Below are 14336 nucleotides of genomic sequence, written 5' to 3'. Positions count from 1 at the left end.
ATTGAATGCAAACAACAGTGCTTACGTATTTTTTTTTCTTCTAAAAATACTACTTTAATGGTTTGTAAAATTATGGCTCTGGTGCCAGTAGTTTATACTAAATGCTTCAGATTTTTACCTTTAAACCTTCCAGCCATGCTCTGTGCGTGTTGGCTCCCCTGGCTCCAGGGTAGCAGCCCCCAGACTGCTGCCTTCCCCTTCTTACCCTGTGGCAGGTGACAGTGGGTGACACTGCCTACACCCTGGAAGCAGCACCCCTGCCACTGCTCCATGAGGCAGTGCCTGCACTCTTGGTGCTGACTTGACTTACCTTGCTGCATCTAGCTCTGAGCACCTCGCAATTAGTGACTTTTATCTTGTGCCAGCACCCCTGAACAAAGTAAGACAGGACTTCTTGAGTGCATTTTATTTGGTCTCCACATCACAGCAGGAACAGCCACACAGGTCTTTTTCAACCATATACTACTTTTACTTATTTGCATAAATTTTTTCTTTAAAAGAAATGCTGCAGACCCTGAGGAAAAAAAAAACACCCAGAAAGTTAAAATAGTTGCACACTAGAAACAAGGAACCCACTTCTTAAAAATCAGTACAACTTTTTTTTTTTTTTCTTTTCTTTTTTTCCTTGTTTTTTTTTTTTTTTTTTCCTTTTTTCTTTTTTGGCAGGATTGGTGCACTTGGTAGTAGTGCCAGAGCTGTGTCAAAGATGATGCCAGAGCATGAACAATGATTTCTTTTCCTTTTAAGTCATTACAGTATTAATTCAGTTTAAAATCAATAGAAGTAGTCATGTGGCTCAACAAAAACAAACCAGGTAGGTAAAAGAATATTGCACATCTATATCCAAGCAGCATTTAACCACAACACACCCCGGCCCCGGGATACTGCCCCAATCTGTAAGAGAACAGTGCAATGGCTCAGCCCTGCCCGGTGCCCGCCCGGAGGCTGCCGCACCCCCCCCCCCCCCAGCCCTGCCCACTCACCCTCCTCCAGCCCTGGCTCTGCCGCGCTGCTCCTGCGGCTGCTCCGCACACAGCGCCCTCCGGGCTCCGCAAAGACACCAGCGTGAAGGGACTTTGAAGCAGAACAGGATTTCAAAACTGGATTTCTTACTTTTTTTTGTAAGGTCTGACAGGGCTCTGCAGCCCGAGCTGTCCTCACTCACGCAGGCGCTTCGGTCAAGTACTCGGCTGCCGCCTCAGCTCATGCACCAGGCGGGACTGGCCAGAACTTGCTCCATTTTGTAAAAGCTCAGCCTTCAGCACAAACGCAGAATCTGTACTTTACCCAGCATACTGTTACTCGAGGCAAGGGCTTTAAGACCCTTGTTTATTTTATGCAATGGGAGAAAAGTACTGAAATCCACTCAGGTATGTAAGTGGAATGCTTCTGAATGCTTGAAACCTGCAGTAACCCCCACCTCTTCTTCCAGCTATGGTTGCACAACATTGGTGGTGTTACACTCTTGTGTTTGACATGAAATACACGATCCCTGTTCCTGAGATAAACTGTTCAGAGCTTTGAGCACAACATCTGGCATGTGGTCTGTTACCATCTTGGGACTTATTAAAATGCTGCTGAAGACTGTTTCGTTTGACCATCTTGCTGTGTATTTAGTATCTGAAGACCACAACCTGAAGAAAAAAACACACCACAAATGAAATGTTTCAGACTTGATGCCTGGAACAGACAACCTGGAGCCTCCTGACCCTGCACCGGGAGGAACTGGAACCTTCCCCCAGCAGGAAGGGGCTCCCGGAGTCCTGCAGTTCAACCTTCAGCAAACAGCTGGAAACGCTGCTGTTCAGTCCCTGAAGGCACAAGTAGGCCAAGAGAGTGAAAGAAGCACCAAATAATCCTGCTCAAAAAACCAGGGACTAGAGCCTGAGCAAAGGGGCTGAGGGGTTAAGCACAGAATGGTCACACAATGCCAAATTTAAGGAGTAAGTCACAGCAGGACATCCACGTCCCAGTCCAATTAGGAAAACACCATGATTAACTGCTGTGCTGGGGAGCAAATGAAGGAAAAGAAATGAACAAAGTAGAAGACCAGCCATTAAAAAAAAGCTGCCACTCACAGGAGTTAAAGTATTTAACTTGTAAAACTCATAATACTGTTGAATATTTGAAGCTTAAATAAAATACTAATCTGCTGGAATGGGAGGAAAAAAACTGCATTTCTTCTCCAGTCCTTTCCTTCTCTCTTATTTCAGAATGAAACCCAGGAGCTTACCCAGTATAGTCAAGTCTGTGGGCTGTTTCAGTTTGTTTTGTCTGAAAAACAAGCCCCATAAAACCCCTCAACCCCCTAAACACAGCTCTTTCCCAACAAAAGCACAATCCTCACCCTTCCAGCAGTTTCAGAGTTTCTGTTGTCTTTGTCTCATGGTCCTGCATCCACAGAAGAGCAGCAAAGGACAGGAAGCAAGAGGCTGCATGGGCACACTGCTTACTGGGCCAACTATATCTCTGCAGACTGGTATTATGGGCAATATTTCTCATCACCAGTACTCGTATGACCACAAATAATGAGGTATTTTGTTATCACTTCATCTCTACCAGGACAGAAGACTGCCAAGATTTGCAGCCTCAGGTTCAGCTCTGGCACACTGCAGTTCTACCTTCCAGTCTTACTGTTAAAAATCCTCTCCTGAGCACATCAGTGTGTGGGCAGAATAAGGTACACAGGCATCAAAAGAAACAGTTTCCAAGGCTGTTAAGTTAAACAGAGGAAGGGAGGCACAGAATAAAAACTGAAAACACATACTTTGAAAGTGAGAAGCAGCTTTAAGTGGATTCTAGGAAAACAAGACAATGTATTCATTATATTCATTATCCTACTTGCCTCTTAGAGCTGGATTCTTCTACAATATGGATAATCTTCCCAGGAAGATAGAGATGAGGATACTGAGGTGGTGAATGTGGGTGTGATTCATCCTCAAGGGCGTTGTATGAAGGTGACCGATGAACCATCAGACTCTCCTCAGCCAGAAGTGGCTGGTTGAGGGCATCTTGGTTTCTTCCATCCAGCTCAGTTGGGAAGTCATCTGGATCTCCTCCAAATACTTCGTACCAACAACCACGCAGCAAAATCTGGTACTGAATTCAGAAAGAAAAACAGTTAAATTGGAGTTTGGCATCTCTTCAATTAGCTGTTTCTAGTTGTGTGCATCATCAGGAACTGCAATGAAATGATTTACAATGACCACATGCATGTCCTCCCCAACCTTTTTGTTTGATACAATCTCCTGAGTGAGTTTTCCCCATAAGGAATCTATTTCACTGACACCCAAACCAAGCCACCAGTAACACTACAGAAACCATTGCAGTCTTTACCTGTAGTGAAATGAGGCAACCAGGTGCCACTAATTGCCAGGGAGTGGCATGAGCTGTGTTAAGCCCACCTGTGCCTGATTAAGGCAGGCCCTAACTGCGCATGAGCAGGGTTAGGGGGCCAATAAACCTCTCTGCAGGAATGAGCTGAGCCTGTGCTTCAAGCCTCACCTTTTATTGCCCCCCTAATCCTGCTCATGTGCAGTTAGGGCCTGCCTTAACCAGGCACAGGTGGGCTTAACACAGCTCATGCTACTCCCTGGCAACTAGTGGCACCTGGTTGCCTCATTTTACTACATTTACCTGTTGAATTATTCTGTGTGGATTCTGCTCTGCCAATTTACATTCTCTTGCACCTGTAACTTTTAACTGCCCATCAACTCATTCTGCATTTATGACATCACCCAGGCCCTTCACATGACACCTGACCCTAGGACTCCATGGAAATCTAAGTACAACAGATTTAACTTCCCTTGTTCAGAAGTGGCAGTTGTGAATCTTTAAGCCACTTCTCTGTACCTCCAGTACCATCTTGCCTGCAAACACACTGCTCCAGCACTGCTCAAAGCTGTAACAGCAAAGAGGCAAACACCACCATAACAGGAATATTTGCTTTCCAAAAGAGCTCTGAAGGTAAAATTTAAATAAAACCACTAATTTGTTTACTTACTGATACAAATGGTTATTGAGGTAAGTAACCTTACTACTTGTTATCATTTTAGCTTGTTTGGTTTGGATTTTGTTTATTCCTTCTTTTAATTTTTTAATGGTTTCCTTCATCAGCAAAACTAGCAAGCAAGCTGATCACTTCAGGCTTCGGATATTGTGCATGGGATCTTCCAGGTCTTGTTCAATCTTAATTTCTAACAAGACAGCATTATAGGAGTAACACAAGTGTCACTGAATTAAAAACAAACATTTTGTTCCAAAACACATTTGTAACATCATTAAGATCAAAACACACACACCAGTTGTCACTGGGTTTAACCCAGCTAACAATTCCACTGACTTTAAACCAGGAACTGTATTTAGTTACCTTGGGTCTGTTGCAATTTGCCACAATTCTCACTATTCTCCTCTTTAAATCCTCCATGTTGGGCATACTCAGCCTGTTTAAACACACATAAAGCAAAGTGAAGAAAAGCCTCCTGGCCTCTGCAATCTGTGCTGCTTTGACAGAACAACCCAAAAATATTCCATCTCACCTTGCAACAAGGTCCTTTCCAACAATGACTGAAATAATGAAGTGCTTGGTGTAATCTGCAAGTGACTTGCTTAAGAAAAGAAGAGAGACAACCTTTAGATACAATAAAGAGAGAGACACATTATAATTCACTACAAATACAAATATGTGGCAACAGCAGCAGCATTTGCAGTCCATTCCTCAGTAGGCTTTCAGACCTACTTGCTACAGAGTCACTTAATGCTGACTGTAGCAGTATGTGTACATGTCAAACAGGCCAACTAGAGTAGTCAGGAGTAACAAAGCAAAATTCAGTCATTTTATCTCTGAAATCTTTATTTTAAACTCTAATTATACTACCAGTCAGAATTAACTAGATATGTTTCTGCAATATTTCCTCAAGAACTTGCCTGTAGCTCGACATGGAGCAAATCTCATTCTAGCAGAGAATGTGTAAACAAAATCTTAACAGTCAAGCCCAGATTTAATATCTCAAGTATTTTGTCAACGATCTTAAAGATTTTTACATATTATACAGAGAATCAAATAACAGAAGTCTCATATTTACCTTAAAAGTCCTCCTGGAGGAGAAAAGGCATAACATCTTAATGTTGGGAAGGAATTTCTGAGCATGACTGCCAATATAGCAGCTGTTCCAGCACCCAAACTGTGACCAACTATCACAAGTTTATATTCCTATAGACAGAAAGAGTAAAACACAGATGGACACGGAAAGAGCTTTGTGGAATTTTTCTGGCAAATCAAACTCTTTGGAAGGCAACTTACTGAAGCAATTGTGAATGCCTTGTTTAGAATTCCTTCATTTATGAGCTTTCGATAGATGTAATTTGCAGCTTGAGTTATTCCCTACAAGACAGCATTTAAAGTTAGAAGAGAAGGGTTTATGGATCTGAAGTGTGATACATGTGTACTTCACACACAACACCATCACAAAACAACTTTCTTTTTGCAAAATTGGTCTTCTCTTTTAACATGGTCCTGGCAGAGATCTAGTTATAACTAAGTGGTCTTGTAAGTAATGGTTAAATAGATTTTGGAATATTTATTAATGACATTAAGTCTGACAAGAGGATTAAAATTCTACTTTGGAGTCCCAAAGGCAGGATTTGATGCAGCAACCAAGTCACTGAAATAATTTGTGCAATCCCTCTCACATAGACAGTACTCTTCTGTTCACTTTTATAGGTGTTCATAGCTCTCTTACTGCAAAAGGTGATCTGTAAAGAGCTGTAGACTGCACACACCTTATGCACAAAGCCATTCTCTAGAACATCCTCCAGTGTCAAGTCTTCACAGTCTGCTGACAGATCAGTGAGAATGTCCTGCAAACAAGAGCTTTATCAGACCTCCCTGCAGGGCTTTATGGCTTCATGTGTCAGGATTATCAACAAGTTGACTTCCAAGTCTGTAAGCAACACAACACAACACACCACAACCCATTGCCTCAGCAAACACATGGAGCAATCACAATTCTGATCCCAGCAGCTATTTCCAAGCTGCAAACAGAGACTTTTCAAATGCACCTCCACCCACAGTGAGAAGGAATCAGCACTGCTGGCTCTCCATCCTCTCTTCCAGTGGCACAGGGAATATTACCCATCCAAGGACAGGAGGGTTACCAACTGAAGCCTGGCAGACTCATACCTGTGGGTTATTTTCACATGTGCCAACATAACAGCATATCTTCTAGATCCTAGGAGTTCACCCATTTCTATAAAGCAAATTACTTGTATCAGATGGATGATACCTCAAAAGACAGGGTTCCTCTCACTGCAACCACAATAGCTTCTTTTTTGTGATCCAGTGCAACAAAAAATGGAATCTCATAGATCTGGAGAGGAAAAAATGTAATCAGTAAAGACACCAACACTTTATAAGAGTAAGCATTTGTTTCCACCTTCTGAAAGGTCTCTCACTGAGTTCTCTATTGTGTATGGAATGAAGCCAAACTATTTTCTTATCAAGTTATTTAAGTCTTTTTTACAATACTGAGAAAGATTTATAGCAATGTTTTGGGGTTTTTTACAGTTTCTTTAGATTAGAAAAACAAATCAGAACATAATGTTTTGGGGCCTGTTTTCATTTGGCTTTGCATCTTGTACTTTTTAAATGCTGAAGGGCAAACTAAAACTTCACCCCTTGCATCACAGAATTAATCACCAATTGTCTGTCCAGATTGTTTACCTTGTTATGGAAACTGATATGAATGAAGTCTCTGTACTGCAGTCCTGTTATCTGTAGGATGGATCCAAAGTGAAAGTTATGACGATCACTGCCAGTTATGTCAGAATCTGTTGGTCTATTTCCACAACTAACAAACAGAAGAGAAAAGGTTTCATGTTCCAAGGTTTAAGTTTCCTTTCAAGGAATCAAACTCAGTTACATTTGCAGAAGGATTTCTGCCAGGAACCAAAAGCACTTTTTTTGTTTTTTTCTTGCAATAGTACCAGTACTGTGATAAAAGATGTCACCTCTGCCCACCTCTGCTGGTTCTGCCTGAGCAGAATTAATTCTAATTATTCCTTTGTCATTTTGCTAAAGGACTTTTATTTAACTCAAATCAGAACCTCTTCTTAAGAAAAAAATGCTTATCTGTTTCTCAAGGTGGAAAGATGCTGGGATTCTGTTTCTACTGAATTTCTAAAAGACAACTCTACCAGTCAGTCTCATGTACTCCTGAGTGATATAACTGAATGCATCAAAGATTATTGAAGCAATTTTATTTCTGCTAATTATTTAAATAAAAGGAAGCTATGTGGCCTGAAGCTTTTGATCAAACCTACCAGTCACCACTCAGCTTACAGAGTGCAGTAAATGGGTTGGTGTATATGTAGTAGGGCCAACCATAAGCAGCTGCAGCAAACAGCATATAGTGAGCAGCATTCTCCAGCTCAGTATCCAAATCATCTGCCTGAAAGCACACAGGGAAGAAAAGGGGGAAAGAGAAGGAGAAAGGTGTGTTAGGCAGCCCCAGAGTAAAAGCTAAACAAACACTAATGAAAATCAGGGTGCAATAAAATAGGTACTATCCAAAACTCAGGTCTAAGAGGAACTGAAAACAGCCACTCATATTCCTGGAAAAAGTCTGTGTTTATTTACATAGCTACACACCTCAAGAATGTTGAAAAGCTCTCAATAAATCATTTTCTTTCAATACTTACACACTGATAACAGTGCATATTTTGTATATACAATGTATATATATTTTGTATAAAAAAATATATGGTTTTCAATACTGAAAATAACATTCACTCCAAATATGTTACTTAAGGATGTCAAAGGAATGGCTGGAGAGCCTGTAGCAGATCTCCCTGATAGACTTTTAAAGCATGACCCCATCATCCATGTCTGGATTCAAAAGGAAGCTGACAGAAATGCACTGACTGAAGTATAATTATATAAGGTAAAATAATTTACAAAAGCATTTTACCAGAGAAAACTAGCAAAAATCAATCAGCAAACTGTAACTCATCATCTGCAAGCATTTAAGAGATGATATTTTTCCTTCTTTGCCTGGATACTTGCAGCAGACAGGATTTAAACAAACCACAATACTAGAAGATTAGGCTTTTCAGTTCTGTGCAAATGGTACAAATATTAATTTTCCTTCTGTTCCTTTTCTCTCTTCAGCTCTTCAATAATGATCAAATGTCCTAAATGGTTGCTTTTTGCACATAATTCCCTGTTCATATATAAGTTCTGTTTAAGCAAAAGCGGACAAATGTTTTGACTGCAGACTAATCAAGATGTTTTCACTGCATTTATTAATAATTTAGATTGTTGTGCAATTTTATAGTAGTGTATAATTGTGTTAAAAAAACCAACAAAAAACCCCAAACCAAACAAAAAAACAAACAAAAAAGCCCAAACCAAAAATCCCTTGCACAAAGAACTGCATTTCAATTTGATCTGGCATCATCTCCTACTGTAACTGTACAAGAGGCTGCAACAATCCTATCTTACCACAAGAGAGGATGGAGAATGGCAGAGGACTTCTTCAGGATCTTTTGGGCAACTTTCCATTTTATCTTGCTCTTGATGGAGCAGAGTCAAACCAGCTGCTATGTCACTTGGCACCAGATCAGTGTCCTTTACAGAGAAAAATGAGTGCTTAAAACCATCCCGTGCCTCAACATGACAAAACTATTTCGTATGGCAATTCACATGGATTTAGATTTTTTTCAGTTAATATAAATACACTTCACTCAGAGACAATGTGCATCAGAGAAACAGGTCACAGCAGCCTCTGACCTCCCACCTCTCCTGTATAAATTGACTGTTTCCTTCAGTAAGACTGAATGTCAATTCTACACAGAAATTTCACCACTTCACAAAATATCTGACTGAGGACTTGCTCAGCCACATGGCAAACAATGATCCAGACACTGCTGATCTCTGTTCCACACCACTATGGTCACAACAACTAAGAAGGATTTCACACAGGAGAAGCCTGAATGGTTTTTACTCCTCTATCTGGGGCAGTCATCTCGCCATGAGTTGCATTTATCCTATAAGCTCCTGAGTAGGCTGCAGCTATAAATCAGCATGTCCAGATACCTCACAATAAACAAGTAGTCTTGAAATCACCAACAGAATTCAAAGTCAACCTTGAACTGTGACTTTCCAAGCAGTAGGTGATGTGCATCTGAGCTACATCAACACTATGCAGACTCTGATTTGGCAGATACTTTCTGTTTCCAAAGAAGCAACTTTCTGCATGTGCACACTGTAGTCTGGTATGTGCTCAGAGGGAATCAGAATGGGAAGGCTGCCTCAGCATCTGAGGGGGGGAAACACCAATTTTTTTTAAGTTCAAAAGTAGTCTAACTCCTTACTCATTATCAGTAGGGAAAATGGCTTGATTATCACATTTTGAGGGAAAGAAACTCACCCTTGTTCTCCTGACTAGCTGTTCACCTAAGACAGAATACTGTTTTCTCACAGCCCTTCATGCTGGAAGGTCTCTCAGGGGAGACCTCATTGCTCTCTACAACTCCCTGAAAGGAGGTTGGAGCCAGAGGGGGGTTGGGCTCTTTTGCCAGACGACTTTCAACAAGACAACAGGGCAGGGTCTTAAGTTGTGCCAGGGGAGGTTTAGGTTGGATATTAGAAAGAATTTCTTTACGGAGAGAGTGATCAGGCATTGGAATGGGCTGCCCAGGGAAGTAGTGGATTCTCCATCCCTGGAGATATTTCAAAAGAGACTGGATGTGGCACTCAGTGCCATGGTCTAGCAACTGCAATGGTGATTCAAGGGTTGGACTTGATGATCTCTGACGTCCCTTCCAACCCAGCCAATTCTATGATTCTGTGATTCTATGCTTACGAAGGGAGAGAAACCTTTGTTAAAGGGCAAACCAGTGTTGTACACCTTGTATCAGGATCACCTTTAACTTTGAAATTCAAAACCTGATTTCAAGGCTGTACCTCTGGCTGAACTGAGGTACAGGTGTGTTGCAATGTCTGCAAACTCAGAGTTAGTCAAAACATAAAAGTTTCCCCTCTTACCGAAAAGTAGTTGCGGAAAAGCTCTGCTATGCTTGTAAACGCCACCCGATGGTCGTCATCCTGCACGATGCAGCAACACAGTAACCTGATCCTTTTCTCCCAGACTTTGGTGGCACTGTTCTTCACGTTGTACAGCAACTGTCCTGACTGACTGCTTTCCAGGTTCCGAGTTACACTATCACTCAGGTAAAACGTTTTTTTCCCCCCAAGTGGATCAAAGACGATTACAACGCCAATGATGGTGAAGATGATGATAATCCAGCTGCAAAACAGAGGGACGTGGGATAAAAAGACTGTGAAATCAGACACTTCTGAGAAGTGTGTAAGAAAACACAAGATCTTATCAGATAGGAAGCAATGTTAGGTATGAAATACTGCATGAGCAGAATCTGTTACTGTCCTAAGGGTGCATACTTTGTTACCAGGCTTTCAATCCACAAGGCACAAGCACAAGGTGTCAGCTCATTTCATGTCGGGCACCAAACTCAGAATCACAGCCTTGTGATTTGGAAACAGCAACCCAGAGGCATGAAAGCTCCATTTTTCACTACCAGTTCACTGATCTCATTACAATCTTCTTCACATTTAACCACTGTTCTATATTCCAATCTATCCATCCCTCTTACCCTTTCTGCTCTTCACTTCCTTTCTTTCACTCTATCACATGCTCTCTCAAGGCAAGAAGCTCAAGCTTGTTTAGGGAAGGACAGCAGCTCATTCTAGCTGTCTTGATTTTAAAATTCTCTTTTCACAATCAAAACCCATCTATGAGAAACCACAATAATTTAAAAGAAATATCAAAGTCTCCACCTGGGGATATGGCCTTCAATGAACATACAAAAAGCATGTAGCAGTATTTTCCATTTCAGGTACAGTATCAAGCATAGATTTGAGGGGAGGCACCTTTACCTTGCAATAATTGTCCCAATGATGGCATTTATCACAGCCTTCTCACAGTGCACACTGCTGTCTGACACCCATACAGCTCCTACAATAGCCCAGATGAACTCAGGCAAATAGAGAAGCAGACGTGTATAAAGTAGCTTGGGAAGTGATTTTCTTGGGCCAGGATTAGAAATTGTTCCTGAAATTACAGAGAGGATTTAAACCAAAAGCTGTTTACAAATGCATCTCGAGTATGTGAAATCCTACCTGAATATAGGAACTTTCTGAGCTTTACCAGAAGCATGGAACTTAACTGACACTCTAAAGTATTTTCATACTACTGGAAAGCTGTCACTGAAGAGGAGAAAATGAAAACAGCAATGGGTTTATAGCTGTGATTTTTAGAATCTCTCTACCAATACCACAAATCACTCTCTAGTCAGAGACAGTTCTGCAGTGAAGTTCAGGCAGTAGTGCTGTGCCCAGCATAAGCCAAAGTGGGACACTAGAGCACTGGCTCACCTATTGCTCCTTCTGACTTTAAGTGCTTGCTTTTATTAGGGTTTTATTTAGCTTTTGTTGGCTACATGTTTAATTTTTAGATGCTACTTTGCTGGACTAAAATGACATTTTGTTTACCAAGTCACTAAATTAAATTAAATACAAAAATTAAATCACATTTTTATTCAGGACAACAAAAGTAGGGCCATAACCTAGACAATTACTTCTTAGACTATCTTCTATATTGTTAACATAATAACCTCTTTTTTTTAGTATGTTTAGGCAATAAAAAAGTAATTGTTGGCCAGCTCAGCTTCTTAAACCAGTTTGTTGAACACAGGGTAATGAGGTGGAGGTAGGATGCACATTCATGTGTAGGTAGGATAATTTGTAAAGGCTTAAAACACTGCAGAACAAAAACAACTTTGGAAACTGTTTTCCTGCTGCAAAGCTGTGGCTCACACCAATGACAAAGCTCTTTAAAAAGTCCCTGATACAGTGGCTGCTTATTCCCATTCCTGGGTTGTATCCTGCCCTGTTGCCTACACACACACATTCAGGTGGAACTGTGGCTCCTGAAAACCACCCATCCTCCAGCACCACAACCCAGTTGGGTTCACCACTGGCATCACTACTGCCCACATCAGTACAGTGCAATGAGTGGTGAACCATTGGTCCCAAACTCACACATTACAAACACAGCCCAAGGCATCTCACCAGTCATCTTCTTGAAAATTCATCCTCAGAATTTTTCTATTTCTTGCTCTACTATTATATCAAACAAGGCTCTTTTCTTCCTGCTATTTACAGTTACATCTCTTATCTCCTCATCTTTGATACCAACAGTGTAACTTGGCTATTGTGTCTTCCCCTCTTCTAAAACCAGTAGCTAGATTCAAGGCTAGGATTCTGGTCACTTGTTTCTATGGGTGACCAGAAGTTTTACTGGGGTCCTTACTTCTGTTCAGCCATTTACTTCAAGCTGTAAATCCTATTCTATCTAACAGTACTTAATTCCATCAGTTTTACTGCAACATTTATATGGATCTCTTTTGCATGTGTGGTTTTTCCCACTCAGTCCACTGCATATAATGAACTTTCACAAGACATGACTAAATTTGCCTGTGCAGGGCAAAGCAAACATGGTAGTTCAGATGAGAAAATTATTTTGGATAAATTCCCCTAAATTCCTGTTAGAGAGGTTGAGCATTGTTCCATTCCAGATCGTGTACAAATGGTGAATGCAGTGTGAATGAAGTGTTCAAGATGCTGTGATGGCAGTGAACACATCATCATTACCTGCACTCTCATGGCCATTTATTATTTTAAATTCCTGACTAATAGAGATAATACTATTAAAGCAAGTAGACAAATTCTGACAGTTTATCAAGTCTGACAACCATTAAAGAAAGCAGTTGGATTTTCTTCAGATGTTTTCTTTTTCACCTCAATTCCAGATTAAAAGAAACATATATATAACAACCCAACTAGATAAATGTAAAATATTATTAACTATTTACCTTGCATACTGACATATACAAGAGCAGACAATGCACATATTATAGAAGCCAGGAGAACGAGGAGGACGAGCAGGTAGCTGCGCAGTAATCCTCCCCCAGGACAATTAAAATGCCCCTTATGGACTGTGTAGAGAGCAAGAATTCCAATCCACCTACAGGGCAGTAAGATAATAAAAGTTACAGTTGGAAGGGGGAAGTGCATACTGCAAAGCGATCACCTGATAAATCGCTTTCATCTCAGCGAAAACATTAAAAGAAAGAGAGTTGTTATGTAAGGGATCGGTCAGAATGAAGTGACCACAGGGCACTCAGCGGCGAGGAGAACGAAGTCATTTGCAGACCGAGCACCAAACTGCCTCGATGCTCATTTCCACAGGTGCCAAGGGGGGATCTAAACAAAGGGACCGTCACGTTAATTCGTCAAGTAACGAAACCACATTAGCAGCAGGCAGCGGTGAAATACACCCAGCTCGTTCCGGCTCCGGGCGCACGGAGGGGACGGCACTAATTACACTAATTACACGGGGCTGCAAGGTTATGTAAGGCACGGGGCTCCGCTGCCACACTGCCGCTCTCCTCACCGCCTGCAGCGCAACCCCGAGGCCGGTCAGGAGCGGGCGGGCCTCAGGCCGGCAGCGAGCGGCCCCGGTGTGAGGCGGCGAGAGCCCTTCCCGCCGGGCTGCCCCGTCCCCCCGCGCCGCCTTACCACACCAGCCTGACGAAGAGCTCGAAGGCCCCCGGGAGGACGAAGTCGTCGCTGCCGATGGCCCAGCGCCTCCCGAACACCACCAGCCCCGGCATCCTGCGGGTCGCTTCTCGGTACCGCCGTCCGCCCGCCCCCCGGGGCCCTCCCGCTCCCTCAGGCCACACCCGGGGGCCGGCGCTGCCTCACGGGACCGCGGCGTCATCACGCGAGGCCGCCCCGCCCCGCCCTTCCCGCCCAGGCCTCGCACTACGCGCGTGCGTGGTGCCCGCCTTGCCCCGCCCCGAGCGCATGCGCGAGGAGCCAGGAGTGGGTCGGAACCGGTTCCGTTCCCGGCGTTCGGAACAGAACACCCACACCCCGCCCGTGGGGCACCGGAACCGGCAGCAGTGCTGCGCAGCCGCAGCGGAAGCAGGGTCAGCATAAGGGTGGGGTTGAGAGCAGCGCTGGGCACAGGAACCCTCAGCACAGCCCCCAGAGGGACACTGCGCAACTGGGCCGAAGGACGGTACCGACAGCATAGAAGCCAACAACCCGCCCGGATCCGGGAAGGGTCTCTCATAGCAAGCAGCCCCAGGGTATTGCTCCAGACAGCCCCGGTGTTCCGTGAGAGGGGCTATTCCGAGAAAAGAGCACCGAGGGGAGCAGCTGAGGCATCCTGCGAGCACACACACTGCAAGCA

At 42.9% G+C, this 14336-nt stretch overlaps 1 protein-coding gene across 1 annotated transcript; it reads right to left on the bottom strand.

The window, feature by feature from the left end:
- Positions 1–391: 391 nt before the first annotated feature.
- On the bottom strand, positions 392–13836 carry DAGLB (diacylglycerol lipase beta). Its single transcript, XM_030460049.1, has 15 exons — positions 13658–13836; positions 12952–13103; positions 10955–11129; positions 10046–10307; positions 8501–8626; positions 7321–7448; positions 6722–6848; positions 6285–6368; positions 5782–5859; positions 5303–5383; positions 5085–5212; positions 4539–4607; positions 4370–4442; positions 2846–3099; positions 392–1634 (listed from the first exon to the last, which is right to left on the bottom strand). Exons 1-15 carry the CDS (start codon positions 13750–13752, stop codon positions 1433–1435), a joined length of 2034 nt encoding a protein of 677 aa, XP_030315909.1. The 5' UTR covers positions 13753–13836; the 3' UTR covers positions 392–1432.
- Between the last annotated feature and the right edge of the window lie 500 nt (positions 13837–14336).

This window comes from Calypte anna, chromosome 14 (genome assembly GCF_003957555.1).
Source record: "Calypte anna isolate BGI_N300 chromosome 14, bCalAnn1_v1.p, whole genome shotgun sequence".
Lineage (NCBI taxonomy): Eukaryota > Metazoa > Chordata > Aves > Apodiformes > Trochilidae > Calypte > Calypte anna.
This window is presented reverse-complemented; position numbering and strand designations above follow the sequence as displayed.

What these genes read in the sequence shown, in the direction of transcription:
- DAGLB (XM_030460049.1), bottom strand. Translation starts at nt 13,752, where the DNA reads ATGCCGGGGCTGGTGGTGTTCGGGAGGCGCTGGGCCATCGGCAGCGAC. An exon ending in TTTTCCGCAACTACTTTTCG is followed by an intron (nt 8,627 to 10,045) that starts GTAAGAGGGGAA and finishes TTCTCTGTAAAG; the next exon opens with GACACTGATCTGGTGCCAAG. An exon ending in GAGGAACCCTGTCTTTTGAG is followed by an intron (nt 5,860 to 6,284) that starts GTATCATCCATC and finishes TCTTGTTTGCAG; the next exon opens with GACATTCTCACTGATCTGTC.